General features: G+C 47.5%; 1 protein-coding gene across 1 annotated transcript; it reads left to right on the forward strand.

Moving 5' to 3' along the window:
- LOC132572195 (E3 ubiquitin-protein ligase TRIM41-like) lies at positions 1-25781 on the forward strand. Its single transcript, XM_060239030.1, has 8 exons — positions 1-447; positions 10732-10893; positions 11401-11496; positions 14974-15204; positions 15859-15881; positions 18857-18975; positions 20212-20244; positions 25211-25781. Exons 1-8 carry the CDS (start codon positions 1-3, stop codon positions 25723-25725), a joined length of 1626 nt encoding a protein of 541 aa, XP_060095013.1. The 3' UTR covers positions 25726-25781.
- The last annotated feature ends 1533 nt before the right edge of the window (positions 25782-27314 follow it).

Genomic DNA, 27314 nt, shown 5'->3' on the forward strand with positions numbered 1-27314 from the left:
ATGGAGGCGGCTGAGGGTCCCCTGAAGGAGCTCTGGCAGGAAGCCTCTTGCTCCATCTGCCTGGACTATTTCAGGGACCCGGTGACCATTGTCGAGTGCGGCCACAACTTCTGCCGAGCCTGCCTGACCCAGACATGGGGGGAGCCGCGGGCCGCCGAGCCTTCCTGCCCCCTTTGCAGAGGGACGGCGAGAGAGGAGACCCTCCTCCCCAGCAAGCAGCTGGCCAACCTGGTGGAGATAGCCAAGAAATTCAGCCCTTTGGAAGGGAAGGGGGCGGAAGCGAAGGGGGGAGAAGGGGAAGAGGGCGTCTGCGAGAAGCACCGGGAGCCCCTGAAGTTTTTCTGCCGGGAGGACGACGCTCTCCTCTGCGTGGTCTGCAGCAGATCCCAGGAGCACCGAGATCACCAGGTGACTCCCTTGGAGGAGGAGGCTGCCGGGGAAAAGAAGGTAAGAAATCTCTGTGGCTCTTCAGTGTGGAATAGCTGTGATTTCTTCCTGCTTTCCTTAGAGGTTCAGTCCTGAGAAAAAGGAGTCCTCACACTGCAATGCAGATAATAGTGAGAAAATAATGGTGATGTCAGGGGGTGTGGCCTAATATGCAAGTGAGTTAATTTTAGGCCCCAGTTGCTTCACAGTTAACTGGGAATCAGTCAGCCTTTGGCAGTGAACAGGATCCTGGGCTAAGCAGATGGCCCCTTTCGTCTGATTCAGCCATGCTCTTACTGTGCTCCATTTCTTAAGAACATAAGAGACGCCATGTTGGATCAGGCCAATTGCCCATTCAGTCCAACACTCTGTGTCACACAGACAGTGGCCAAATACAAGGGGCATCAGGAGGTCTACCAGCGGGGCCAGGTTACTTGAAGCCCTCTCACTGTTGTCCCCCCAAGCACCAAGAATACAGAGCACTGCCCCAGACAGGGTTCCATCTGTCTCTCTCTCTCTCTCTTGGCTTGACTTCGCGAACGAAGATTTAAGAAGGGTGCAATAGTCCACGTCTGCTGCAGGCTCGCTAATGGCTGACAAGACCAATGCGGGAAAGGCAGATCCGGCCACAGTGGCTGCAGGGAAAAGTCTGATTTGGGGTTGGTGCTGTAGCAGTGCGATTCTTCCTCAATCTCCTTTTGTCCTCAAGACCAGCTATGCGTGCGTCCTCAAAGGAAGAGACAGCCTGGTGGATGGTGTGCTTCCATGCTTTGCGATCTGAGGCTAGGTCAGACCACTGGTGATGGTTGATGCGACAGGTGCCAAGGGATTTCTTCAAGGAGTCCTTGTACCTCTTCTTTGGTGCCCCTCTATTTCGATGGCCGGTGGAAAGTTCGCCATACAGAGCAATCTTGGGAAGGCGGTGGTTTTCCATCCTAGAAATATGCCCTGCCCAGCGCAGCTGAGTCTTCAACAGCAGTGCCTCGATGCTTGTAACCTCTGCCCTCTTGAGGACTTCAGTATTGGTCACAAAGTCACTCCAGTGGATGTTGAGGATGGTGCGAAGGCAGCGCTGATGAAAGCGCTCGAGGAGTCGCAGGTGATGACGGTATAAAACCCACGATTCGGAGCCGTAGATGAGGGTTGTCATCACAACCGCTTTGTAAACATTGATCTTTGTGCCTTTTTTCAGATGCTTGTTGCTCCACACTCTTTTGTGCAGTTGGCCAAATGCACGGTTTGCCTTTGCCAGCCTGTTGTCAATCTCCTTGTCGATCTTGGCATCTGAGGAGATGATGCACCCCAGGTAGCTGAACTGCTGGACTGTCTTCAGAACTGATTCACCCACAGTGATGCAGGGAGGGTGATAATCTTCCTGGGGTGCAGGCTGGTGGAGAACTTCTGTCTTCTTCAGACTAACTTCTAGGCCGAATAGCTTGGCAGCCTCTGCAAAGCAGGACGTCATATGCTGCAGAGCTGATACCGAGTGGGAGACGAGTGCAGCATCATCAGCAAACAGTAGCTCTCGGATAAGTTTTTCCATTGTCTTGGAGTGAGCCTTTAGTCAGGTTGAACAGGCTCCCATCGGTGTGATAGCGGATGTAGACACCATCATCATCATCTAGATCTACTGTGGCTCTTTGAAGCATCATGCTAAAGAAGATCGTAAAGAGAGTTGGCGCAAGAACGCAGCCTTGCTTTTCACCTGTGCCTATTGGGAAGGGCTCCGAGAGGTCGTTGCAGTGTCTGACTTGGCCTCGTTGGTCTTCATGTAGCTGGATGATCATGCTGAGGAACCTTGGGGGACATCCTAAACGTTCCAAGATTTGCCACAGGCCTTTCCTGCTAATGGTATCGAAAGCTTTGGTAAGGTCGACAAAAGTCACATATAGACCCTTGTTCTGTTCCCTGCATTTCTCTTGGAGCTGCCTGAGAACAAATACCATGTCGGTGGTGCTCCTGTTAGCTCTGAAGCCGCACTGGCTCTCTGGGAGGAGTTCTTCTGCAATGGTGGGCACCAGTCTGTTCAGGAGTATTCTGGCAAGGATTTTGCCTGCGATGGAGAGCAGGGTTATCCCCCGGTAGTTGGAGCAGTAGTTGGAGTAGTTCCATCTGTAGCTTTCGTCTAATAGTCATTGATGTACCTCTGCTCCATATCCAGTCCTCTCTTGACACTGTCTGTGCCTGTAGCTGCCACCATTTCCTGTGGCAGCGAATTCCACATGTTAATTACTCTTTGGTTGAAGAAGTACTTTGATTTGTTCTAAACTTACTGCCACCAAATGAGAACGGCCACCTACGGCCACTGCTATCTACGGCCACCAAATGAGAAGGGAGCACTCCCTGGAGAAGATCCTGATGCTAGGAAAGACAGAAGGCAAAAGAAGAAGGGAACGGCAAAATATGAGATGGCTGGACAGTGTTACTGATGTAACAAACACGAATTTGAGCAGACTTCAGAGGATGGTGGAAGACAGGAGGGCCTGGCGTGACTTTGTCCATGGGGTCACAAAGAGTTGGACTCGACTGTGCAACTGAACAACAACAAAAACCTACTGCTCCTTAATTTCATTGAGTTCTTGTGTTGTGAGAAAGGGAGAAACTACTTATTTCTCTGCCTTCTCTATCCCATGAATCTCTATCATGTCACCCTACAATTTTTGTTTCTCCAAGAGTCCTCACTTCTTTAACCTTTCTTCATAGTGAAGGTAGCTCATCCCCTTCATCATTTTAGTTGCACTTTTTCCAATGCTGTAATATCTTTTTTTTTAGGTGCGGTGATCAGAACTGTACACGGTATTCCAAATGAGGCCAACACCACAGATTTAGAGAGGGGCATGTTGATACTGGCTGATTTGTTTTCAGTTCTATTCTTAATAATCCCATGTAGAAATTTGCATTTTTTTTATTGCAGTCACACTCTGAGTCAACATTTTCAAGGAATTATCTACCATGACTCCAGAAGATCAGACCAGAAGGCTGAAATTAAATCGAAAGAGTTTTTGGCTAAACATTAGGAAGAACTTCCTGACAGAATGGTTCCTCAGTGGAACGGACTTCCTCAGGAGGTAGTGGGCTCCCCTTCTTTGAAGGCTTTCAAACAAAGGCTAGATGGCCAATCTGACAGCAGTGCTGATTCTGTGAATTTAGGCAGTTCATGAGAAGGAGGGTAGGAAGGATTGCATCACTGCTTGTTTCTTGTGTCCTCTCTTACACACCCAGGAAAATGCTGTTCTCCACTTTGGGGTCAGGAAGCAATTTTTCTCCATGCCAGTTTGGCCAGAGATTCTGGAGAGTGTTTTTTTTTCTTTTTTGCCATCTTCTGGGCATGGAACAGGGATCATTGGGAGTGAATTTCCAGTATTGGACTAGATTACCCTGGAGTTTCCTTCCAACTCTTATGATTCTATGATTCTAACTTACTTGGTATCAGCATATTGTTGGTACTCTCTGTCTGGGGCAAGTGGTGCTCTGTATTCTTGGTGCTGGGAGGGGGGGCACAGTAGGAGGGCTTCTAATGTCCTGGCCCCACTGAGGGACCTCCTGCTGGTGCCTGGGTTTTTTTGGCCACTGTGTGACACAGTGTGTTGAACTGGATGGGCCATTGGCCTGATCCAACATGGCTTCTCTTATGTTCACCCCCACCACCAGGATTCCACGGTCACTACACAGAAGCAGGCAAGGGCACTCCTCCTCTGAACGTTTCTTGCCTTGAAAACCCTATGGGATCACCATAAGTCAGCTGCAACTTGATGGCACTTTCCACCACCTTTGGGCATTTGGAAGTCCTATGCAAATGCTAATCATAATTACTGCTCTAGCTATACTAAGAACATGGGGGGTGGGGGGGTGGGCTCCCTCTGGGTATCCTACCCCCCCAGGGAAAGTGTATGCGCAATACATAGCCTCTCCTCTCCCGGTGTAGTGAACGCCGCGTGGTCACTGTCTGGCTATGCCTGGCAGATGGTCACTGCAATGGCCTCTCCTGCATTACTGCATCTGTAGCAACACCTTCTCGCTGGTCCCCCCCCCCCGTTTTTCACAGAGTTTGCTACGTCATGGTGCGACCGAATTGTCCGGCGGTATAACCGGATGGGCAGGCTGGGCCCACCAACCTCGCCAGCCTAAGAGAAGGAAAACTCTAACATCAAACCCGGGCAGATACAGCTCGTTAATGTAACACCTACCACCTGGAGGACTCGCTGCCGGCGTCCCAGCTTACTGGGCCATGGCAGATGACCCCCAGGTGAAAGGGTGGAGCCAGTACCGCGCACACTGCGCTTCACCTAAAAAATTCCTCTGCGCAGGCCTGAAGGGCATATCCACATACACAACCCACAACACATCAAGTCCTGCAGCGATGGGCAAGGGGCGAAACGGCAGGTGGAAGATGCCACTGGAAGCCGCAGTCCCGATCCTGCATGTAGGCGGTTCAGGGTATTGGTCGCCTCATGCTGACCCGGAGACGAAAGCATTTTTCGGCAGCACCCTGAACGACCAAGCAGCCTTATCTAGGGACAGCACTGCTTGCTCCACACGGAGAGGGGCCTAGAAAAGGTGGCCTAAACAAAGCTCGTCTCCTCCCCCCCAGTTGGCTAGCCGCGGTCAACGGGCATCCTTACTTGCGGTCAAAAAATAACAACAAAGAAAAGGCATGCACCTGCCTCACAAAGTGTGCAAAGACTAAAGCTTGCGTGTTGGAACATCAGAACTATGCTTGACACAGTAGACAGTGGTCGCCCTGAACGACGCTCTGCTCTAGTTGCCCACGAACTTCTCAGGTTGAATATCGACATAGCAGCTCTCAGTGAGGTCCGTTTCCCTGAGGAAGGTAGTCTTCAAGAACACGGTGCTGGCTGTACCCTCTACTGGTCAGGTAAGTCAAAGGCTGAGAGCCGCCTTTCTGGCGTTGGCTTCATGGTCAGGAACTCCATTGCCTCCAAACTCGAAAACCTGCCAACAGGTCACTCAGATCGCATCATGTCCATGCGCCTCCCACTTCAAAACAAGCAGCATGCAACACTCTTCAGTGTGTATGCCCCAACCCTTCAAGCAGATCCTGCAGAAAAGAACAAGTTCTATGCTGATCTACACAACCTCGTACGGAAGACCCCTACAGAGGACAAGGTGATCATCCTTGGCGACTTCAATGCCAGAGTAGGTAAAGACTCGGAAGCCTGGAAAAGAGTACTTGGCAAACACGGCATTGGCAACTGCAATGACAACGGGTGCCTCCTGCTAGAATTCTGCATGGAGCAACAGCTCACCATCACCAACACTATCTTCCAGCAGAAGAACAGTCTGAAGACAACCTGGATGCACCCACGGTCCAAGCACTGGCACCTTATCGACTACATTCTGGTGCGCCAGAGAGACCTTCGAGATGTCTTACACACCCGAGTAATGCCCAGTGCAGAATGTCATACGGATCATCGTCTTGTACGCTGCAATCTCCGTCTTCACTTTAAACCCACACCCAGGAGAGGAGGTATCCCTCGGAGGAAGTTTCAGGTTGGCAGTCTCCAGTCAGCCGAAGTTAAAGCTGCCTTCCAGGCAAAACTCCAGTCAAGAATTGAGGACCCCAGTTGCCCCACAGACCCTTCTCCAGAAGCACTCTGGGAACACCTAAAAACTACCGTCCTGCAGATCTCTGAAGAAGTCCTCGGGTTCTCCACAAGGAAGAACAAGGACTGGTTTGATGAGAACAATCAAGAGATCCAAGATTTACTGGCGAAAAAGAGATCTGCCTACCAAGCACATCTTGCTCAGCCCTCCTGTCCTGGGAAAAAAGCAACCTTTCGCGCTACATGTAGCAACCTCCAGCGCAAGCTTCGAGACATTCAGAACGATTGGTGGACCAAGCTTGCAGAGAGAACCCAGCTGTGTGCAGACACTGGTGATTTAAGAGGGTTCTACGAAGCCCTGAAGGCAGTATATGGTCCATCATATCAGGCTCAGAGTCCCTTGCGTAGTGCAGACGGCCAAGTGCTCCTCACAGACAAGGCATCCATACTGAACCGGTGGTCGGACTATTTTCAGGTTCTCTTCAGTGCCAACCGCGTAGTTCAAGATTCAGCAATCCACCTCACCCCAATTCAACCAGTGAAAACAGAGTTGGATGAGATCCCCACCCTAGAAGAGACTGTTAAAGCCATCAAGCAACTGAAAAGTGGCAAGGCAGCAGGAGTTGATGGAATTCCACCAGAGATCTGGAAGCATGGGGGCACAGTACTACATAGCTCACTTCACAAAGTACTTGTCACCTGCTGGGAACAAGGCAAATTACCACAGGACTTTCGCGATGCAATCATCATCACCCTATACAAGAACAAAGGGGAAAAGTCAGACTGCTCCAACTACCGGGGGATAACCCTGCTCTCCATCGCAGGCAAAATCCTTGCCAGAATACTCCTGAACAGACTGGTGCCCACCATTGCAGAAGAACTCCTCCCAGAGAGCCAGTGCGGCTTCAGAGCTAACAGGAGCACCACCGACATGGTATTTGTTCTCAGACAGCTCCAAGAGAAATGCAGGGAACAGAACAAGGCTCTGTATGTGACTTTTGTCGACCTTACCAAAGCTTTCGATACCGTTAGCAGGAAAGGCCTGTGGCAAATCTTGGAACGTTTAGGATGTCCCCCAAGGTTCCTCAGCATGATCATCCAGCTACACCAAGACCAGCGAGGCCAAGTCAGACACTGCAACGACCTCTCGGAGCCCTTCCCAATAGGCACAGGTGTAAAGCAAGGCTGCGTTCTCGCGCCAACTCTCTTTACTATCTTCTTTAGCATGATGCTTCAAAGAGCCACAGTAGATCTAGATGATGACGATGGTGTCTACATCCGCTATCCCACCGATGGCAGCCTGTTCAACCTGAGGCGACTAAAGGCCCACTCCAAGACAATGGAAAAACTCATCCGAGAGCTACTGTTTGCTGATGATGCTGCACTCGTCTCCCACTCGGTATCAGCTCTGCAGCATATGACGTCCTGCTTTGCAGAGGCTGCCAAGCTATTCGGCCTAGAAGTTAGTCTGAAGAAGACAGAAGTTCTCCACCAGCCTGCACCCCAGGAAGATTATCACCCTCCCTGCATCACTGTGGGTGAATCAGTTCTGAAGACAGTCCAGCAGTTCAGCTACCTGGGGTGCATCATCTCCTCAGATGCCAAGATCGACAAGGAGATTGACAACAGGCTGGCAAAGGCAAACCGTGCATTTGGCCGACTGCACAAAAGAGTGTGGAGCAACAAGCATCTGAAAAAAGGCACAAAGATCAATGTTTACAAAGCGGTTGTGATGACAACCCTCATCTACGGCTCCGAATCGTGGGTTTTATACCGTCATCACCTGCGACTCCTCGAGCGCTTTCATCAGCGCTGCCTTCGCACCATCCTCAACATCCACTGGAGTGACTTTGTGACCAACACTGAAGTCCTCAAGCGGGCAGAGGTTACCAGCATTGAGGCACTGCTGCTGAAGACACAGCTGCGCTAGGCAGGGCATATTTCTAGGATGGAAAACCACCGCCTTCCCAAGATTGCCCTGTATGGCGAACTCTCCACCGGCCATCGAAATAGAGGGGCACCAAAGAAGAGGTACAAGGACTCCTTGAAGAAATCCCTTGGCACCTGTCGCATCAACCATCACCAGTGGTCTGACCTAGCCTCGGATCACAAAGCATGGAGGCACACCATCCACCAGGCTGTCTCTTCCTTTGAGAACGCACGCATAGCTGGTCTTGAGGACAAAAGGAGATTGACGAAGAATCGCACTGCTACAGCACCAACCCTAAATCAGACTTTTCCCTGCAGCCGCTGTGGCCGGACCTGCCTGTCCCGCATTGGTCTTGTCAGCCACCAGCGAGCCTGCAGCAGACGTGGACTATTGCACCCTTCTTAAATCTTCGTTCGCGAAGCCAAGCCGAGAGAGAGATACTAAGAACAGCATAACAGTTAAGCTTTTGAAACAAAATTAAATTTTTTATAATTCTGGCGCATCCTGGTGGTTATGGGTAAGTAACAGTGACCCGGGCTTTTTTTTGTAGCAGGATCTCCTTTGCATATTAGACTAGACCCCTCTGATGTAGCCAATCCTCCAAGAGCTTACAGGGCTCTTCTTACAGGGCCTATTGTAAGCTCTTGGAGGATTGGCTGCATCAGAGGGGTCTAGTCTAATATGCAAAGGAGTTCCTGCTACAAAAAAAGCCCTGACAATGGCTAAAACCAAATGTTATATATTATATAAAATAGATAAATTAAAACCGTATAAAACATGAAGAAAAAACAAAACAAAACTCCAGAAACTCACTCAATCCCATACACATTTTCTTATTACTAACCGCAAACATTTTTCGACATGGCTGGAGATATAACTTTAGGAGCTGGAAAGGAAAGGTTCCCTGTGCAAGCACCAGTCATTTCCGACTCTGGGGTAATGTCACATCACAACATTTTCATGGCAGACTTTTTTATGGGCTGGTTTGCCATTGCGTTCCCCAGTCATCTACACTTTCCCCCCAGCAAGCTGGGTACTCATTTTACCAACCTTGGAAGGATGAAAGGCTGAGTCAACCTTGAGCCAGCTACCTGAATCCAGCTTCCGCTGGGATAGAACTCAGGTCGTGAGCAGAGAGTTCGGACTGCAGTACTGCAGCTTTACCACTCTGCGCCACGGGACTCATTATATGCCATCTAGGGATGCATTTTTCTTTTCTTTAGCTGCTAAGGCTCAAATTTTCCCTTTGGATCAAGGGAGCCTTGCATGTTTGGGACCTCTTTGCTGCTTGTTTGTTTGTAATGTCAACATATATTGTTTGATTCCTCTATTCAGCCAGAGATTGGTTGGCGAAGGACTGGATGGTAACAAAGAGCCGTCGTATTATCTTTTGAAGCCTTGCTATGTATTCCACCAGGAGATTCCTTTTGTAAAAAGGTAGTCCCCTGTGCAAGCACCAGACGTTTCCAACTCTGGGGTGGCGCTGCTTTCACAACGTTTTCATGGCAGACTTTTTACAGGGTGGTTTGCCATTGCCTTCCCCAGTCATTTACCCTTTCCCCCCAGCAAGCTGGGTACTCGTTTTACCGACCTCAGAAGGATGGAAGGCTGCGTCAACCTGGAGCTGGCTACCTGAATCAGCTTCCGCTGGGTTTTGTAGCTAATGGCTAATGGAATTCACTTGTTCAGGAAGTGCTCTTGGTCCTTCTGTCCGCGGCCTCCCACTGACACAATCCAATGAAGGAAGAGTGATATATCCCATTCCCATCTGTTACTTACAGTGGGGACACTATAGCCTCCCCTGTACTGAAGTGTAGCAGCACATCTAGTTCAAAGGATGACATTGCCTAAGTGGTCCCCAACCTTTTTGAACCTGTGAGTCCCTTTGGATTTCCGACATGGCGTGGATGTAACCACAAAATGGGTGCTGCAGGAAGTGGAGCCTGCTACAAAATGGCTGCCACATATTCCCTTGGGGAAGAGGAGCACTCCAGTATAAAGCAACAGTAACTATTAATCTGGAATGATGTGGGGAGCCCTGCAGGAACAGAGAAAAATTCATGTCCTTGTCAGACAACGCACTGTGTCACTGGTAATGTTGGCTGTGTCAGGGTCTAACGTGCCTCAACCCTGAGTTATCAAATATCTCGACAGAGTTTTAGTGTCTTCAAAGCATTCCCCACGACCATTCAGAGAGTGTAGAAAGAGGAACGGGGAGGTTTGCAGAATCTAGACTCAAGATGTGAGGGTTTTCTTGAGTGGATCGACCTGCTGTGGCAGCCATTTAGGATTTGGTTTTGCCTCTTGGCAGCAGTTTTGGGATGGCACTCACCACCTTCTCTCAAAATCCCTAAGGTACCTGCAAGTTAAAAAGATTGAGGGATCCCTGGAGTAAATGCTCATTTCTATTGTGTTTTAACTGTTATGTTTTGGAGAGTATTTGGGTCTGGATGTTCACCAGGGCTTTTTTTGTAGCAGGAACTCGTTTGCATATTAGGCCACACACCCCTGATGTAGCCAATCCTCCAAAAGGTTACAGGGCTCTTAGTAAAGGGCATATTGTAAGCTCCAGGAGGATTGGCTACATCAGGCTGTGTGTGGCCTAATAGGCAAAAAAAGTCCTTCCAGTTCTCTTCATTTTTGGCTTCTTCTTCATGCAGCAGTCCCAGATGCTACTTGAGATCTTATTCTTAAAAGAGGGAGGAGCTCTCAGTTGAGGAGTTAGTGTATTTGCAAATTGTGACTGAGAAGGAATTCAGAAATATGAGGTGGAAAATAAGACAAATGCAGTTGTACTGTTGTTGGTACCAGACAGTGGCAGCTGGAAAGGAAAGAGTTTGCCAGAAGCACTGGGAGCCGCTGAAGCTCTTCTGCAAGGACCATGAAGCCCCCATCTGCGTGGTCTGTGAGCAGTCCCAGGAGCACCAATATCACAACATCGTTCCTGTGGAGGAGGCCTCCCAAGAGTACAAGGTAGGAAATAGGCAAGATGGACGATGGTGGGGAAGGTGTGTGGATGCTCCCCAATTGACTCCTGGGTGTCCCAAGGCACTTTCTGTAGGGCAGTTCTTGGGCTTTGGGCCCAGAGTGGGACTGACAAGATCTGTCTTTGCTGCACATCTCCTGGCTTGGCTGTTGCCTTACTAATTGCCCTCTCCCCTCCTGCTAAGTGGGTGGCAATGAGGTTGCCTGAGGGCTGGCTGTGTCGATGTGTGGCCAGCCAACTGACCTGCCAAGCCACCAAGGGGAAGCTGCATTTTGTTAGGGAGTTTTCTTTTTTTTCTCCTGCACTATCTTCTATTAGTGAAATGTTCTTATTGCGGAGTAACCATTAACCCTCCAACCAGGGTGGTAGCTTGGGGCACTAGACATTCTGCACTTATGTCTAGTTTGACCTTTGATATCTGTATAGTTTTCTATGCTTTATGGTAAATTTGTGAAAAGAAACAAACCTCAATGTTGGAACCTTCCACCCCCCAGGATCAGTTCTGCACTTCTGTGAGGATTCTGCAGAAGGAGAGGAACAAACTCGTGGCGTACAAAGCCAGTATAGTGAAGGGAAGCCAAGAACTACTCGTAAGTGTCATTAGGGCTGGGAAGTGTACAGCAACTGGAAACTTAAAATCCCAAATGCAGAAAACTCATGCAAGAAGCAGGCATCCTGCCACTGGGAATAGCTTGGTTTCCTACAGGAAAGTTAATGAAAAACCATTTAGAATTACATTTTGTGAATATTAAGAGCAACACTTCCTCTTGTATCTCTGCATTGAAAAAGTTAGTTTGCAGTACCAGTGCAAAATCTCCTTGTGGAGGTAACCTGTGGGTGGGCGTGTGTAGACTCAAGAAGCTTTTTCAGATCTTTTTTGTCTTGAGCAGTCTCTGGAAAGATACATGGGGGATCCACTGAGTAGAAAATCCAAAAAACTCAAGTGAGAAGGTAGCCTCCTCTGATTTGGAATGTCTTGGTTTCCAATGGAAGAATCAATTAAAGACCACTTAGAAGGAGCTTTTGTTAATATGAAAGGGGGGGGAACCTTTCCTATTATATCTCTGCGATGAAAAGGGTTGGGTGCCATACTAATGCAGAAAGTCCTTGTGGAAGGAACCTTAACGTCTCTGCGGGTGGGATAAATATGAGAATCTTCTGCAGCTCTTTGTTTCTGGCTGCTGCACATATTTTACAAAATACAACAATATTCCAAGAAGAAAGTAATGCATAGGATAATTCATGTGGATTTTGGATGAGTCCTTATGAATATTTTTTCCCTACCAAATGTTGAAACAGACGCGTAGGGAGGGGGGGGCGGGGATGGCGGACCGCCCCAGGCCCTGGGGCCCCGCGTTGGCAAGGGGGCCCCCCAAACAATGGCCGTGACGTTGCTGAAAAAGAATGGAAGCGCCCGCGGCGCCCGACAGCGAGGGGAAGCGCGCGCGCACGGCGGAAGAAGGGGGTGGGGAGGGGCGCGCGCACGCACGCACCTCGGGGCTCCTCGTTGGGAGCCGGGGTTATGCTCTGGGCGGGGATGACACCCGACGATACGCAGATGAAGGAGCGAGCAAAGGTGGGCAGGTCCTGCGGAGCGGCTGCGAGGTTGGAGCAAGCAAAGGCGGAGCTGCAGAGCGCTGGATGCTCGCAGAGCGTCTCACTCCAAAGGGCTAGAATTGTTAAGGTTGCCATTGCCAGTTCTGGGTCAGACGGTTTTTGGGGACTGGGGCCGGAGCCTGGAGAGGGAGCTTCGCAGGGGATAGTGGCATAGAGGGCACCTGCCAAAGCAGCCAGTTTTCCCCAGAGGAGTGGGTCTGGAAAAGAGTTGTTATTCCAGATCTCCAGGCTCTGCTTGGAGGTTGACAATCCTAGTATGTTGGGAGTGGGGAACAGCACACTTGCTTTGCAAGACTGAGGATCCCGAGTTTAGTTTGTGGCAACTCGGGGCTGAGAAACATCCTTTAGAAAGTTGTTGCAAATCTGAGTACAGTGTACCAAGTGAAATGGACTAATAGTACAACGTGACATGTAAAACAGTTAAAGTGGTGTCAAGGGAGGTATGCTGGCTTGGTAGCTAAAATCGTGCTGAAACTGGTTTTTGTTTATGTAGTTTATTTGTTCTTCCTTTTTTAATCCCACTGTTCTCTGAAAAGCTCAGGGTGGCATACATCGTTTTATTTTTACAACAACCCTGTGAGGTAGATTAGGCTGAGAATGACCCGCTCATTTCTATACAGTAAGCTTCATGACAGAGTGAGGATTTGAATTCTGACTCTCCCAGACAGTCTTGGTTGCTAAAGAGGTGTGATGTACTGGACTAGCGGTCTCATTCTGTAATGAAGCTGTGGTTTACTTTGTTAAATGATTTTGGTTTGTATCATTTTTTCGAACAGGCAGTGAAAAATATTAAAGATTTTAAAAACTATTCTTTGTTGTTGTATAACTTTATAGTACCATTAACATACATAATTTTTATTAAGCAAAATATTCAAAAGAGAAGGGCTGTGCCCCAAGGAGCGTGCTATCTAAATTCTGACAGTGAGAGAAATAAAACACAAAGATGAAGAGACAGGCAAAATAAGCAGGCGATGACCATGCATGGATGAAGTGACAGATACAGAGTATCCATTTAATTAGAAGTAAGTCCTATTTTATTAAATGGGGTTTACTTCCAGGAAAGAATTCTTATATGACTGCAGCCTTAGTCATCATTTACATAAGAGATAAGGATGAACAGAAAGTAGAAAACTTTATTTTTAAAACAAAAGTCTTTATCTCTGAAAGTACTGATGTTCTGGCAACATTGATATCTATTAAAATATGCTCAATCCATTAAACTGGGTGTAGTTAATTAATTTTGCTTTCTAAATCAGCATGTCTGAATATTATGAATGATTTTATTGAAAATGGTGGCATATCACATTTGACCATTTAGAGGCCTACAATTTTTTGAAGGTGTATTACAGAGACTCCATGTGTCAGGAAACTAGCTTATTTAGAGGGGAGGCAATTTCATACACGTAAGTATATGTAAATATCAAGTGACTGAAAATTGTTCTTTTATCTGACGTAACTACAGAAGCAAGATAGTGAACTTAGGACCTTTTGGTATGCAGGGCTTGTGTCCTACTGTTGAATAACAGGCCTTTCTGTAGTCAGCAGAGATTATTGGTTTAGGATCCGTTCTCTTGAAAGGCAAGGAGCAGGCCAGTACAGGTACAGATGATGCTACCTGTGATTAGATCTTAGACTATTAGCCATAGTGTGTGTGTATTGGCCACTGTGTGATACAGAGTGTTGGATTGGATGGGCCATTGGCCTGATCCAACATGGCTTCTCTTATGTTCTTATGACTCTCCCAGCTGAGCTGTTTCAGCTGATAAGGGCTACATAAGAAAAGCCATGTTGGATCAGGCCAATGGCCCATCCAGTCCAACACTCTGTCACACAGTGGCCAAAAAACCAGGTGTCATCAGGAGGTTCACTAATAGGGCCAGGACATTAGAAGCCCTCCCACTGTGGACCCCTCCAGCACCAAGAGTACAGAGCATCACTGCCCCAGACAGAGAGTTCCATCTATACCCTGTGGCTAATAGACACTGATGGACCTCTGCTCCATATGTTTATTCAGTCTCCTCATGAAGCTGTCTATGATTTACAAGAGGCCTAAAAAACACGGACTGGAAGTTGACCTGGCCCAGGAAAGTGAACAACAGAACTCTCAAGTGATCAGAAGGTCTGGCTGAATTCAATCAAGTGCTGACTGGCTTATTCTTATTATGGGACATCCAGGGATCCCTGGAAAGATCTGATAGTAGCAACTAGCATAAAGGCAAGGGAAATCCTAGCTTGGGAGAAAATCTAAGTGATTAGACGTTCTGGAGGCGTGCACACACATGGGGGGCCCACATAAATCTTGGGCCCCGGGCCCCCAAAGCCCTAGCTACGCCACTGTGTTGAAAAGATCTCCAGAAAGGGCAAAAGCACCCTTCTGGGTAGGAGTCTTCTCAGGGCCCTCTTCCCACTATGGATACTGCCTATATTCTTTTTTTCTTTTTCTGTCTCAGAGGCAAACTGAAGTAGAATGGCAGAAGACACTGATCAAGTTCAGGCAACTGCACACATTTCTGGAGGAACAAGAGAAACTTTTGCTGGCCCAGATGGAAGAGGTGGAGAAGGAGGTGGTGAGAAAAAGAGACCAGCACCTTGTCAGACTCTCTAACGACCTCTCTTCTCTCGAAAGCCTCATCCAGGAGATGGAGAAGAAGTGTCAGCAGTCAGCCAGTGATCTCCTGCAGGTGAGGGCGTGGCAGGAACAGCCCAGGAGAAGGCTGGTTCCAGATCCTCTCTGTGCCTCCTTTGCTTAGCAGAAAAGTGAACAAATCCAGTTTATGTTACTAGCAACCTTTCACCTCAGCACGGGGGCTGCTTTCCCCTCTGCCCTTTTACCTCTCTCCCCCCACCCCGGTTGCTAGGCTTTTCTCAGGCTTTAAAATAAAAGGATTGCTACAGCATTGTGACATTGTAGTTTGCCCTCTTGTGGAAAGAAGAGGAATAATAGAAACAGGGCTGATGCAGAGAACATTGCTGGAAATGCCTTTGTGTCTATCGGTGGCCATAAGAGAAACACACCCTCTTCCGAGGGCCTCCTGTCTTCTATGAGAGGAAAAAACCCTTTGTGAAAGTCGTCACTGTTAAGTTGTAAAAAAAGATTACCAACTGTGCTCTGAAATGGCTCTACTTTTTCTGCTGATATTAACCTCACAGAGATTTTCTCTCACTTTATGAATCTCTACCCCAGTCTTTGAGTGAAGTCTGCTAGTTGGACACAAGCAAAAGGCCAGAGTGCAGAATTTTCCAGAATCTGAGGGGGTCTTCCTGGTATAATCTTTTAGCAGGCACTGAAGTATCTCTTCTTCCTCTCTCTTTCTCTCTCTGCCTTTTTTCTTTAGGATGCCAGAAAGACCTTACAGAGGTAAATGAATCTTTAACATCAACCTTCTTAATGTTGGGTTTGGAACTGGGTAGCCTGTGGAGAACGTGGTTCTTCAGGATCATGCCTGAGGGCCAAATCAGGTGTAACTAAGAGCATGGGTCTCCATCCGTCTGTCAGTGGCAGATAGCTTATGCACAGATCCACAGAGAGCCAGTTTGGTGTAGCTGTTATGTGTGCGGACTCATATCTGGGAGAACCAGGCTTGATTCCCTGCACCTCCACATACTCCTACTGATGTGACCTTGAGTCAGTCAAAAGGTTTCTCAGAGCTGTTCCTCTCAAGAGCAGTTTCGGTGAGAGCTCTCAGCTCCACCTACTTCACAGGGTGTCTGTGGTGGGGAGGGGAAGGGGAAAGGAGATTGTAAGCTGCTCTGAGATTCCTTCGGTAGTGAAGGGTGGGGGGTATAAATCTGCTTCTCCTCCTCCTCCTCCTCATCAACAGGAAATTGTGTAGTGAAATGAGGGGGTGGGGTCTGGATTGGCACCTAGCTGTGCATCTCTAGAACAAGGGTCCCCATCTTTTCTGAGGCTGCAGGCGCCTTTGGAATTCTGATGTGGTACGGTGGACACAGCCACAAAATCAGTCGCAGGAAATGGCTGCCACTGGAGGCAAACGCAGCTGCAAAATGGCTGCTGAAGTTTACGTTCAGTCACGCAGTGAAGATCTGTTGTAGTGGCAGCTGCCTCCAAAGCAGGAAATATAGAGTTCAAGTCTCCTCAGTTGCATTCATTCCACAAAATGGCAGATGTTAAGTTTTACTTGACCAAACAATGTCTTGTTTGGCATTGAGGATAGCTACAGGGGCCCGTGGATGTCCTCCCAACTCAATCCAATGATGACTGCCAGGTCCAAAGCAATGTGTGTTGAAGATACGGTGAGACTACACACCAGGAAGCAGGAGTTGGCGTGTCTGCCATTTTTCCATCAGTGTTCCTGCAGCCACATGGCAGTTAAAGGTGTAGCTCCTAGTCGGATTAGAGCCTGGCTATTTTCTTATTGGCAATTTGTCCTTCATTCAGTACTGTGAGGGAAATGGGAATGGCAGTAATTCCCTCGTTTTTTACTTATTTCATATCAGCCATTGGGACAAGGAAGCACACTGTCAGGAAATCAGGTTGCCGTGGCATTGCTTGGGCTGCCCTGGTAATAGCAGGACTTCAGAAGTATGTCATAGTGAGCAGGTCACGATGGGGAATACCTGGAGAATGAGTAGAAAACCCCTGCTTTGTCTTTAAGTGTCCCCAAGTAGATTTAGAGTGTAAGGTTTTGCCAGTTATCAACTCAAACAACCTTGCTCATATAAAATGGCCAAAGTTTATTAGAAGTCAGTTACAGGAAGCTATGGAAGTCATAGCCTGAACTAATGAAAAAGGGAAAGATGGTTACAATTATAGGAATAAAAAAGATGTACAAATGCAGTCCCAACCCCCTGGCTCTGTTTTCAGTTCCCACAGGGGATGATACATTCAGACATGAGGTTTCAGAGACTCAAGGTCAGGCCCAGGTTCTTTAGCCTGGTTACCAGGGGAACGTGATAAGCCCATAACAGTTACAGCTAAAATAATACATCTTCCCAACTCCCTCCAGCACAGTTTGGTACAAGACACTACAATATATGTTCAGTTACACAGGTGGGGAATTGAAAGTCATGTCTCAGTTTAAAGAAAGGAAAGTTACCACGTCAGGCTAATCCTGACATAGAGGAAGATTTGTGATGTGACGTTACTGGGCTTGAAGGGGCAAATGATTAAAAGAATGGATACTTCAGGGTACACTGATGTCATATATGTTTCCTTCCACTGTCTATCAACAGTGGGAGGGCTTCTGGAGCCCTGCTGGTGGGTCTCCTGATGTCACCGGGTGTTGGACTGGATGGACCATTGAACCAATATGACTTTTCTTGTGTTCGTATCAGCCCCACTCTTGAGAACACAAGTAGAGCCTGCCAAATGAGACTAGTGGTCCAATTCGTCCAGTATCCAGTCCAGAACTCCAGCCATGCCAGCTTTCCTTTTTTCTTTTTGCTAGACATTTGCAAGGCAGACATGGGCAGGGAATGTGGGGTTGCTGTTCTTCAGGCAGACTTGATGTTTTCTTTTTTAAAGAGTTGGGTCCAGACAGCAACTGTGGGGAACGGCTAACTAAAGCAGAGCCCATTTTGCTCAGAATGTCACCGCAGGGCTCTCGCCTCCCCTGCAGCCATTTTCTGTGCTGAAACAGCACTGGAGGAGTGGAGCTATTTCCCCATTTTTGCTGCTTCGCATGCACAGAACAATCCGTGTGGAGCAGCAGAAACTGAGAAATAACTCCCTCCTCAGGAATATGGCTAGAGGGGGCAGATAGGAGCCCTTCTTCCCCCCGTTGCAGTGTTCTGAGCCAAAATGGGCTCTTTGTGTTTTCGTTCTCTTAGTTTCCTGTTAGTTCCTTTCTCTGTTTTTCTGATTCACAGGGTGGGGAAGGGAGAGATTCTGAATTGGATGACTGGTACCCAGGGGTCATTTTGTAGAAAAATAGATGCAGGAGCTCGTTAGCACAACTCATTTGCATATGCCACACTGCCCTGGAAGGTATACTAAATTATATCAGCTCACTATCTATCTTAAAATACTTCTTGAATTATAATTGTCATCATAAAACCTTACTCCTATCATACTTTTAAAATTACTTTCTCCTGTGTAGCCACAGTGGCAGGATAAAGATTTCCATCTGTCTGCTTTATATGTTTTGGTTATTTCCCCCTTTTTTTGTGGGGAAAAATATGAGAAAGTTTGTCACATCTTAGAGTTCAGCAGAATTCTCCCAGGGGTTTTGAACAATGGCATCCAGAAGCAATTTTTTTTTGGGGGGGGGGGGAAAGAAAGAGCACAATAAAATTTAGAGGTTCCAGAGCTCCACTCCTGTGAGCTCCTGCCCAAAATGAGGCCTGATGGTACCATAATGTGATTTTTTCCAGGTCTGAAGGAAAGGCAGCGTTTGAGAATCCAGAGGCTTTTCCTCTTGCCCTGAAATGGCACATCTTGGACTTCTCAGATATAAATCTCCTTTTGGAGGTCATCGAGAAGCAGCTTAAAGGTAATGAAGAAATGCCACAGGGATTTCAGACCAGATGTGTTTTAGTATGCTTCAGGCTGCTAATATTAGAATCTTCAACCTTTTTTCTGCCCATGGCTACCTTTGGAATTTTGGCACAGCTTGGTGGGCGCAGCCGCAGAATGGTTGCTACAAAATAGCTGCCGCCAGAGGAGAAGCCAGCTACAAAATGGCTGCTGCAGCTGACCTTCAGTCACCCAGTGAAGATCCTACCACTGTGGTGACAGGTGCTGCCAAAGTCCAGGGGTTTTTTTGTAGCAGGAACTCCTTTGCATATTAGGCCACTCTCCCCTGATGTAGCCAATCCTCCAGGAGCTTACAGTAGGCCCTGTACTATGAGCCCTGTAAACTCTTGGGGGGATTGGCTACATCAGGGGTGTGTGGCCTAATATGCAAAAGAGTTCCTGCTACAAAAAAAAAAACCCTGCCAAAGCCACATTTTTTAAAAAGTTACAGTTAGTCAGAAGCTTTGTTTGGCAAAAAATCCCACCTTATCCTGGTTGCCTTGTAAAATAGGTGGGAGCGGGCACCTGGAAAGGTATTGGTGGGCACCAGGGCTGTTTTTGTAGAAAAAGTCCAAGCAGGAACTCCTTTGCATATTAGGCCATGCCCCCTGATGTAGCCAATCCTTCAAGAACTTACAGGGCTCTTAGTACAGGGCCTACTGTAAGCTGTAGGAGGACTGGCTACATCAGGGGGTGTGGCCTAATATGCAAAGGAGTTCCTGCTACAAAAAAAAACCCCTGACTGATAGTGCAGTCTTAAAGAGAGTTTCTAAGCCCTTTGAAAGCAGTGTGTTTAGGGGGTGTAACACTGGTTAGGATGGCATTTCAGAACCTGTGTTTGGAAGCATCCTACATTTAGCTGGATTGGACCCATAGGCATACTTTCCATGAAGTGTCTCATGGAAACAAATTTGGATATTTGCACACAAATAAAATTTTAGAGAGTATTTTCCCTAGAAGTAGCTGAAACTAAGCAAAATATGTGTGTATGTGCATTCAAGTCAGAAAGGAGTTATGGCATACCCAGAAAGAGGTTTTCAAGGCAAGTGAGAAGCCAAAATGGTTTACCATTGCCTTGTTCTGCAGAGTTGTCTTTGGTCTCCCATCTGAGTACCAACCCTCAGACAATATTATTAATTGATATAAATTTGTCACAAGATTTGTAAAAGGCACAAGAATCTGCTGCTCACTTTCTGTTCCTTTGCTTCCTCAGACACTCTGAATTACGGACTTCACCTGCATAAAGGTACATTTTTCTTCATACAATGATTGATTATTTTTGAACTAAAAAGTGTTACCTAATTCTGTTACCTGGTGTTTTTCCAGAGATAACATTACTGGACCCTCTTGTTTTGTTCCTCAAAATCTTATTCTCCCCGCCACAGCCCTTTCCTTCTTGTTCAGAGGAGGTCTGTAAAGGGGCAGAGAAGGTGAACTCTGAGGGGTTGAACTGCCTTCTTTCACCTCCCTGCCGCCATATTGAAATGATGGGAGAATGAAGGCTGTTCAGAATCCTCCGCATGAGAGGCACAGGTCAGGGATTTGTTTTTCTCTCAGTTGCAGGGTGCTATAAATAGTGTACTGGATTCATAAGTTTGTGGAATAGAAATAAATGAAGGCAGCAGTCCGGCTGGTTCTGGTGAAGTCTTCCAGTTGTTCACACACAATTTGTGTTTGATATTTGGGAGAAGAACTGGAACTACATCCCTTCACACATCTTTGTCTCCCTGACTATCACTAGCGTGCTAACTTCTGAGTGAGAGGAGGCTGTCTCCTGAGTATAAAAGGTAAAGATAGTCCCCTGTGCAAGCACCAGTCATTTTTCGACTTTCACAACATTTTCATGGCAGACTTTTTACAGGGTGGTTTGCCATTGCCTTCCTCAGTCATTTACACTTTCCCCCCAGCAAGCTGGGTACTCATTTTACTGACCTCGGAAGGATGGAAGGCTGAGTCAACCTGGAGCCGGCTACCTGAACCAACTTCTGCTGGGATCAAATTCAGGTCGTGAGCAGAGGGCTCTGACTGCAGTTCTGCAGCTTTACAACTTTGCACCAGGGGGCTCCTGAGTATATTGTAGAGTAAATTCAAACAGAATGGAGGCTCATGTTTTCTGGAACAGCAAACTGGGCTCAGCAACTGGCCATTCATGCAATTGTGTACACAGGTTGAATGCTGGCTTGCCTTTGTTATGCTCCCTTCTGCATAGAGTGAATTGTCTACTGTTTTAAATGAACATGTTTTCAAACATCATTTATGAAATATCTTGATGTATAATCTCTGTGAAGGTGTGTTCCGGTTATTAAGGCAGGCCAGATGGGGGAATCAGTCTCTGCTTTCTTTGCTTTGAGCAAACTTCCTTTCGCTGTTTTGACAGCTGATTAAACTTCTCCATTACCCTGGTGATCAAATTATCACTGAGTCTGGAAGGCTCTGAGCCAGTTTGGTGTAGTTATATTTATTTTAGCAGATTTATATTCCATCCTTTCCCACAGGTGGGCTCAGGGTGGATTATAGATTACAGGCGGGCTTAGGGCATATTAGTGGTTAAGTGCACAGAGTCTTATCTGGAAGAACCGGGTTTGATTCTCCACTCCTCCACTTGCACCTCCTGGAATGGCTTTGGGTCAACCATAGCTCTCACAGAAGTTGTCCTTGAAAGGGTAGCTTCTATGAATAAGAAATTGGATTTGTATCTCGCCTTCTTCCACTCAAAGTGGCTCACCTTCCTCCCTTGCAACAAACACCCTGTGATGTAGGTGGGGCTGAGAGAGCTCTCCCAGAAGCTGCCCTTTCAAGGATAGCTCTGTGAGAGCTATGGCTGACTCAAGGCCATTCCAGTAGGTGCAGGTGGAGGAGTGGGGAATCAAACCCAGTTCTCCCAGATAAGAGTCCGCACACTTAACCACTACACCAAACTGGCTCTGTATGAGAGCTCTCTCAGCCCCACCTACCTCACTGAGTGTCTGTTGTGGGGGTGGAAGGTAAAGGAGATTGTGAGCTGCTCTGAGATTCAGGGTGAAATAGAAATCCAGTTAAGAGCCCTGGGGCGCAGAGTGATAAAGCTGCAGTACTGCAGTTTGAGCTCTCTGCTCATGACCTGATCTCGATCCCGGCGGAAGCTGAGTTCAGGTAGCCAGCTCCAAGCTGACTCAGCCTTCCATCCTTCTGAGGTCGGTAAAATGAGTACCCAGCTTGCTGGGGGGGAAGTGTAGATGACTGGGGAAGGCAATGACAAACCACCCCATAAAAAGTCTGCCGTGAAAACATTGTGAAAGCAATGTCACCCCAGAGTCGGAAATGACTGGTGCTTGCACAGGGGACTACCTTTACCTTTATAAATCTAATATTATCATCATCAATCCCCTCCTTCTCCTTCCTCTTGATACAGACTGAGGGCCATTGTCAGACAATACAGAGTCAGCTATAGCAGGCAAAATGGTTCTTAAGCTTCCTGATGACTGAGATCTGCTGTCTGGCAAAGGGCTGCTGAGGGACTGGAGCAGAGAAACGGGTGGGGGACCTGTCATGCAAAAGCCCCTCATTGCTGCCTTTTATCAGCAGCCACACCTGCAACAGGAAAACAGCACAAGCCCACAGAAGCAGAGAGCTAGTGTGATGTAGTGGTTAAGAGGGGTAGACTCTAATCTGAAGAACTCTTCCACATGAAGCCAGCTGGGTAACCTTGGCCGGTAACAGTTCTCTCAGAACTCTCAGCCCCACCTACCTCTCAGAGTGTCTGTTGTGGGGAGAGGAAGGGAAGGCAATTGTAAGCCACTCTGAGATTGCTTTGGATTTTGATGGCCAGGGTATATCCTCTTCTTTGTCCCCCTCCTCTGGAAGAGGCAGAGAGTTTCAGGGGAATGTAAATCCTGCTTTGTCTTCCAGAAGATGAAGAAGAAGATATTGGATTTATATCCCGCCCTCCACTCCAAAGAGTCTCAGAGCGGCTCACAATCTCCTTTACCTTCCTCCCCCACAACAGTCATCCTGTGAGGTGGGTGGGGCTGGAGAGGGCTCTCACAGCAGCTGCCCTTTCAAGGACAACCTCTGCCAGAGCTATGGCTGACCCAAGGCCATTCCAGCAGGTGCAAGTGGAGGAGTGGGGAATCAAACCCGGTTCTCCCAGATAAGAGTCTGCACACTTAACCACTACACCAAACCGGCTCTCCATCCCCCAAGGTACTTCTGCTGTGAAGCACAAAAACCATTAGCAGGGTGTTTTTGATTTGGCTTTCAGGGAAGCACTTTAAATGATATAATAAAAAAGCGTATTCATTTTTAAAAACAAATAATTAAAGACTGGGTTTATTAGCGTATTGTTGGAACTCTATGTCAGGGGCAGTGATGCTCTGTATTCTTGGTGCTGGGGGGGGGGCAACGATGGGAGGGCTTCTAGTGTCCTGGCCCCACTGGTGGACCTCCTGATGGCACCTGTTTTTTTTTTTATACTGTGTGACACAGAGTGTTGGACTGGATGGGCCATTGGCCTTATCCAACATGGCTTCTCTTATGTTCTTATGTTAGAAATGTCATTCCTGAGATACAGAAAACGCTTGTACAGCCATAGTGGTCCATGCAAGCCCCCAAAGAGAAACAATATCCATGTAATTCCTTTTATTAGGAAAAATCAAATTATCAAAGTTTTCAGGTTTTCACGGCTGACATCATCATTTGGGTTTGTAGAATCTTTCGGGCTCAAGTGCCGTGTTCTACTGGAGAAAGTTTTTCTTCCAGACGTTTCGTTCTCAGCTGCGGAGAACATCCTCAGTGGCGTTGCAGCCGGAGCAGGCGCTCTGACCTTCTTGGCTGCTGTGCCTTGAGTGCAGCCAAGAAGGTCAGAGCAGCCAAGAAGGTCAGAGCGCCTGCTCCGGCTGCAACGCCACTGAGGATGTTCTCCGCAGCTGAGAACGAAACGTCTGGAAGAAAAACTTTCTCCAGTAGAACACGGCACTTGAGCCCGAAAGATTCTACAAAGCCTAATAAAAATCATATTCACAAAAAACACTGTGCCAGCTTTGGAGCACAGCAAGAGATCTTTATCATGTTGGATGTTACAACCTTTAAAAAGACTTTTTTGTTTTTTGTCATCAAGTCACAGCTGACTTAAGGGGACCCCGTGGGGTTTTTAGTGCAAGAGATGATCAGAGGCAGTTTGCTGTTGCCTGCCTGTGCATCACAACTCTGGTATTGCTTGGGGGTCTCCCATCCAAATACTAGCCAGGGCTGACCCTTCTTAGCTTCCAGGATTGAGCTAGCTTGGGTTATCCAGGTCAGGGATTTTAAAAAGACAGAAGGGTGGAAAGCAGATTCTTCAGGCCATGGGGGGAAGGTCCAGTCTGTTAGGTATCATATGAAGAATGCAAGCAGGCCGTGAGCTTCCCTTTGTTGCCAACATGGTGTTATCTTATAGCACATTCCCTAAGAAGATGTGTTATTACCAGGGGTTCTTTTATAGCAGGAACTCAATTGCATATTAGGCCACACACCCCTGATGTAGCCAATCCTCCAAGAGCTTACAGAGCTGTTAGTACAGGGCCTACTGTTAGCTCCAGGAGGATTGGCTACATCAGGGGTGTGTGGCCTAATATGCAAAGGAGTTCCTGCTACAAAAAAAAGCCCTGGTTAAGACCATGTGCTCCAGTCTTTCCACTTCGATTGAAACATAAAAACCATCCCAAGTCTATCCCAAATGGCCAGTCAAGGAGAACCACAGCTGCCTGGCAGGTTGGAAATGCCTTACAGTGTTACATTTTTGTTCCAAGTCAATTAAAACCAGATTAGGCGGTATTGCGCGTTTTGAGATGTGTCTTGGATCTTGACTAGACGTGCTCAACCCATTTTGTGCCTTGGCTTATTTTCATGCGAGTTGGGTGTTTGTGAAAATGCATGTGTGATTTCTAACTAAGAAACCTGTGACTGAAGTAGCTATTCTTTTTCTCTCCCTCACAGTTCTCTGGTTGGGGTAGGATATGGGAGGAAATGGATTGTGTTCCTGTGGGTTTTTATTGTGCATTTTGTCTGCCTTCTCTTGAAGTGCACAGGAAAACTGCTCTGCCTTTTAAAAGGGTAGGAGGAGGCAGGAGAATCTAGGAAAGGGTGGAAGAGGTGGGAGGAGGAGACCATGACTGGCAGAAGGAAACTAAACAGGCCAGAGGGTGAAATTTCCAAGCTGATGCCATTTCTCTTCTTGTCTCCTCATATCCCAACAGAAAATGTAACTTTGGATCCAAACACAGCCCATCCGACACTTGTCCTGTCTGAGGGTCAGAAAAGTGTGCGAGATGGAGAAAAAGTTAAGTCTCTTCCCACCAGTCCTGAGAGATTTAACAAGTGCTGCATTGTAATGGGCTGTGAGGGATTCAGAGCAGGCCGCCATTTCTGGGAAGTCCTTGTGGGCAGTGAAGAAGAATGGGCTGTGGGGGTGGCCAGAAAATCTGTGAGGAGGACGGGAGCCATCACCTTGAATCCTGAGGAAGGGTTCTGGGCTGTGGGGAAGTGGACAGGGGGGTTCAAGGCTGTCGTAAAACACCGCCCTGGCCTATCCCTGAGTGGAGAGCTGAAGAGGATCCGAGTGTGCCTGAACTACCCTGGGGGTCGAGTGGCCTTTTTCGACGCTGACCGAGCAGCCCTTCTCTATGAGTTCTCTGGAGCCTCCTTCCATGGAGAGACCCTCCTGCCCTTCTTTTTGGTGTATAAAAAAGGCCACCTCAAAATCTCTTCTTAAGACTTTTTTTTTCCACACCAGGACCATCAGTAAGAAAATATTATTTCTCAAGAGCCCCCTTTAGTCTTATAAAGGCCTCTCCTGTCTCCAGTCGGCAAAACCGACATGAGTAAAATGGAGACATTTTTCCATCCATTTCCCAACATTCCTTTCCCACCCTTTTATCTTATTTATGGAAATGACAGTAAAGCCTTTCATACAGGCTTGTACTACAAGAGACCTCCAAACAGACCCCTCTCCAACCCCCGTTCTTTTCAAGGAGAAGATGAACCACCGCAGAGTCTACAGGGGAAGAAGAGGCCTCGCACGTTTCAGTTACTATTCAGGACTTCCTCTTTTCTTTTCTTTAATGGGCACCATCTGTTAGGATTTGATTGTGTTCAGTGTTACGCTTTCTGATGTGTACTGAAGATCCTGTCCCTATCCAGGTGTCTGTGTTCAACCAGAGGTGGAAAAGATGTTGTGCTCATTATAAAGTTACGTTACCTTGAAAACTGCTGCTTGAATTTGTGGGGGAGGGGAGCAATACTCCCTCTAAGCTGTGGAGTCTTGTGAGCAAAAATTCTACTTTGTGAGCTATTGGCATTAAAGTTGTGAGCTACTGGCACTAAAGTTTTAAGCTACTGCATAAATTAGTTTGCTCTGGGGCCATTTTTCCTGAGCTAAGACAAAAATGTGTGAGCTGGAGGCTAAAAAACTGTGAGCTAGCTCACACTCAGCTTAAAGGGAACACTGGAGGGGAGCCATTTCATAACCACCAGACAAGCCCCAAAGGGTGCTGCCATTTACTGACTTGATCCATCCGCAACTCTGCAGTTATGACAGAAAAATCAGGACGTGGATTTGCAAAGCTGGGTTATGCTTGCGTTAAGGTTTCTTTTCTTTTTTTCTTTTAAAACCATTATAGACCCTTGACATTTACACAGCCATCTCTTTCTCTCTCCTTTGTGTTTTATCTTAGCCATGCTTCTGTGAGGGAAATTAGTTCGAAAACAAATGAGCTTGATCCTGGAGAGTCTGGGGGTAGAGCTCGGGATGGTGGCGGTTTGGGAGGAGAAGGACCAGAGGGGGGCGTAATGTCATCCTCTGAAGCAGCCACTCTCTCCAAGCGAACTGATTTATGTTGTCTGGAGATCTCCAGGCCCTACCTGGAGGCTATCAATCGTACAGCTGAGCAGGAATTTGAACCCAGGCCTCATCAGATCAAGTTCACCGCACTGTGCAATGCAACACACTTGCTGTCAGCATACTAATGTGTCCTCTATATTTCTGTAAAATTTGAACAACAAGCAGGAGACCCTTGAGACTTGTTTGTGTGTGGGGGGGGGGGGGACCTACCCTCTGCTTGTTGTGCTGGCCCCTGAACAGCCACTCTGTCAACCTAATGTGCTGCCATCTCCTGCCTCATTGATGCAGTGAGAAACAGTGGGTCCACTCACAATCAATGTTCCCTCTAAGCTGCAGTCTTGTGAGCAGAAATTCTACTTTGTGAGCTACTGATGCCAAAGTTGTGAGCTACCGCATGAATTATTGTGCTCTGGGGCCATCCTTCCCAAGCGAAGACAAAAATGTGTGAGCTGTAGGCTAAA

The sequence above is a fragment of the Heteronotia binoei genome, chromosome 5, assembly GCF_032191835.1.
Source record: "Heteronotia binoei isolate CCM8104 ecotype False Entrance Well chromosome 5, APGP_CSIRO_Hbin_v1, whole genome shotgun sequence".
In the NCBI taxonomy this organism is placed as follows: Eukaryota; Metazoa; Chordata; class Lepidosauria; order Squamata; family Gekkonidae; genus Heteronotia; species Heteronotia binoei.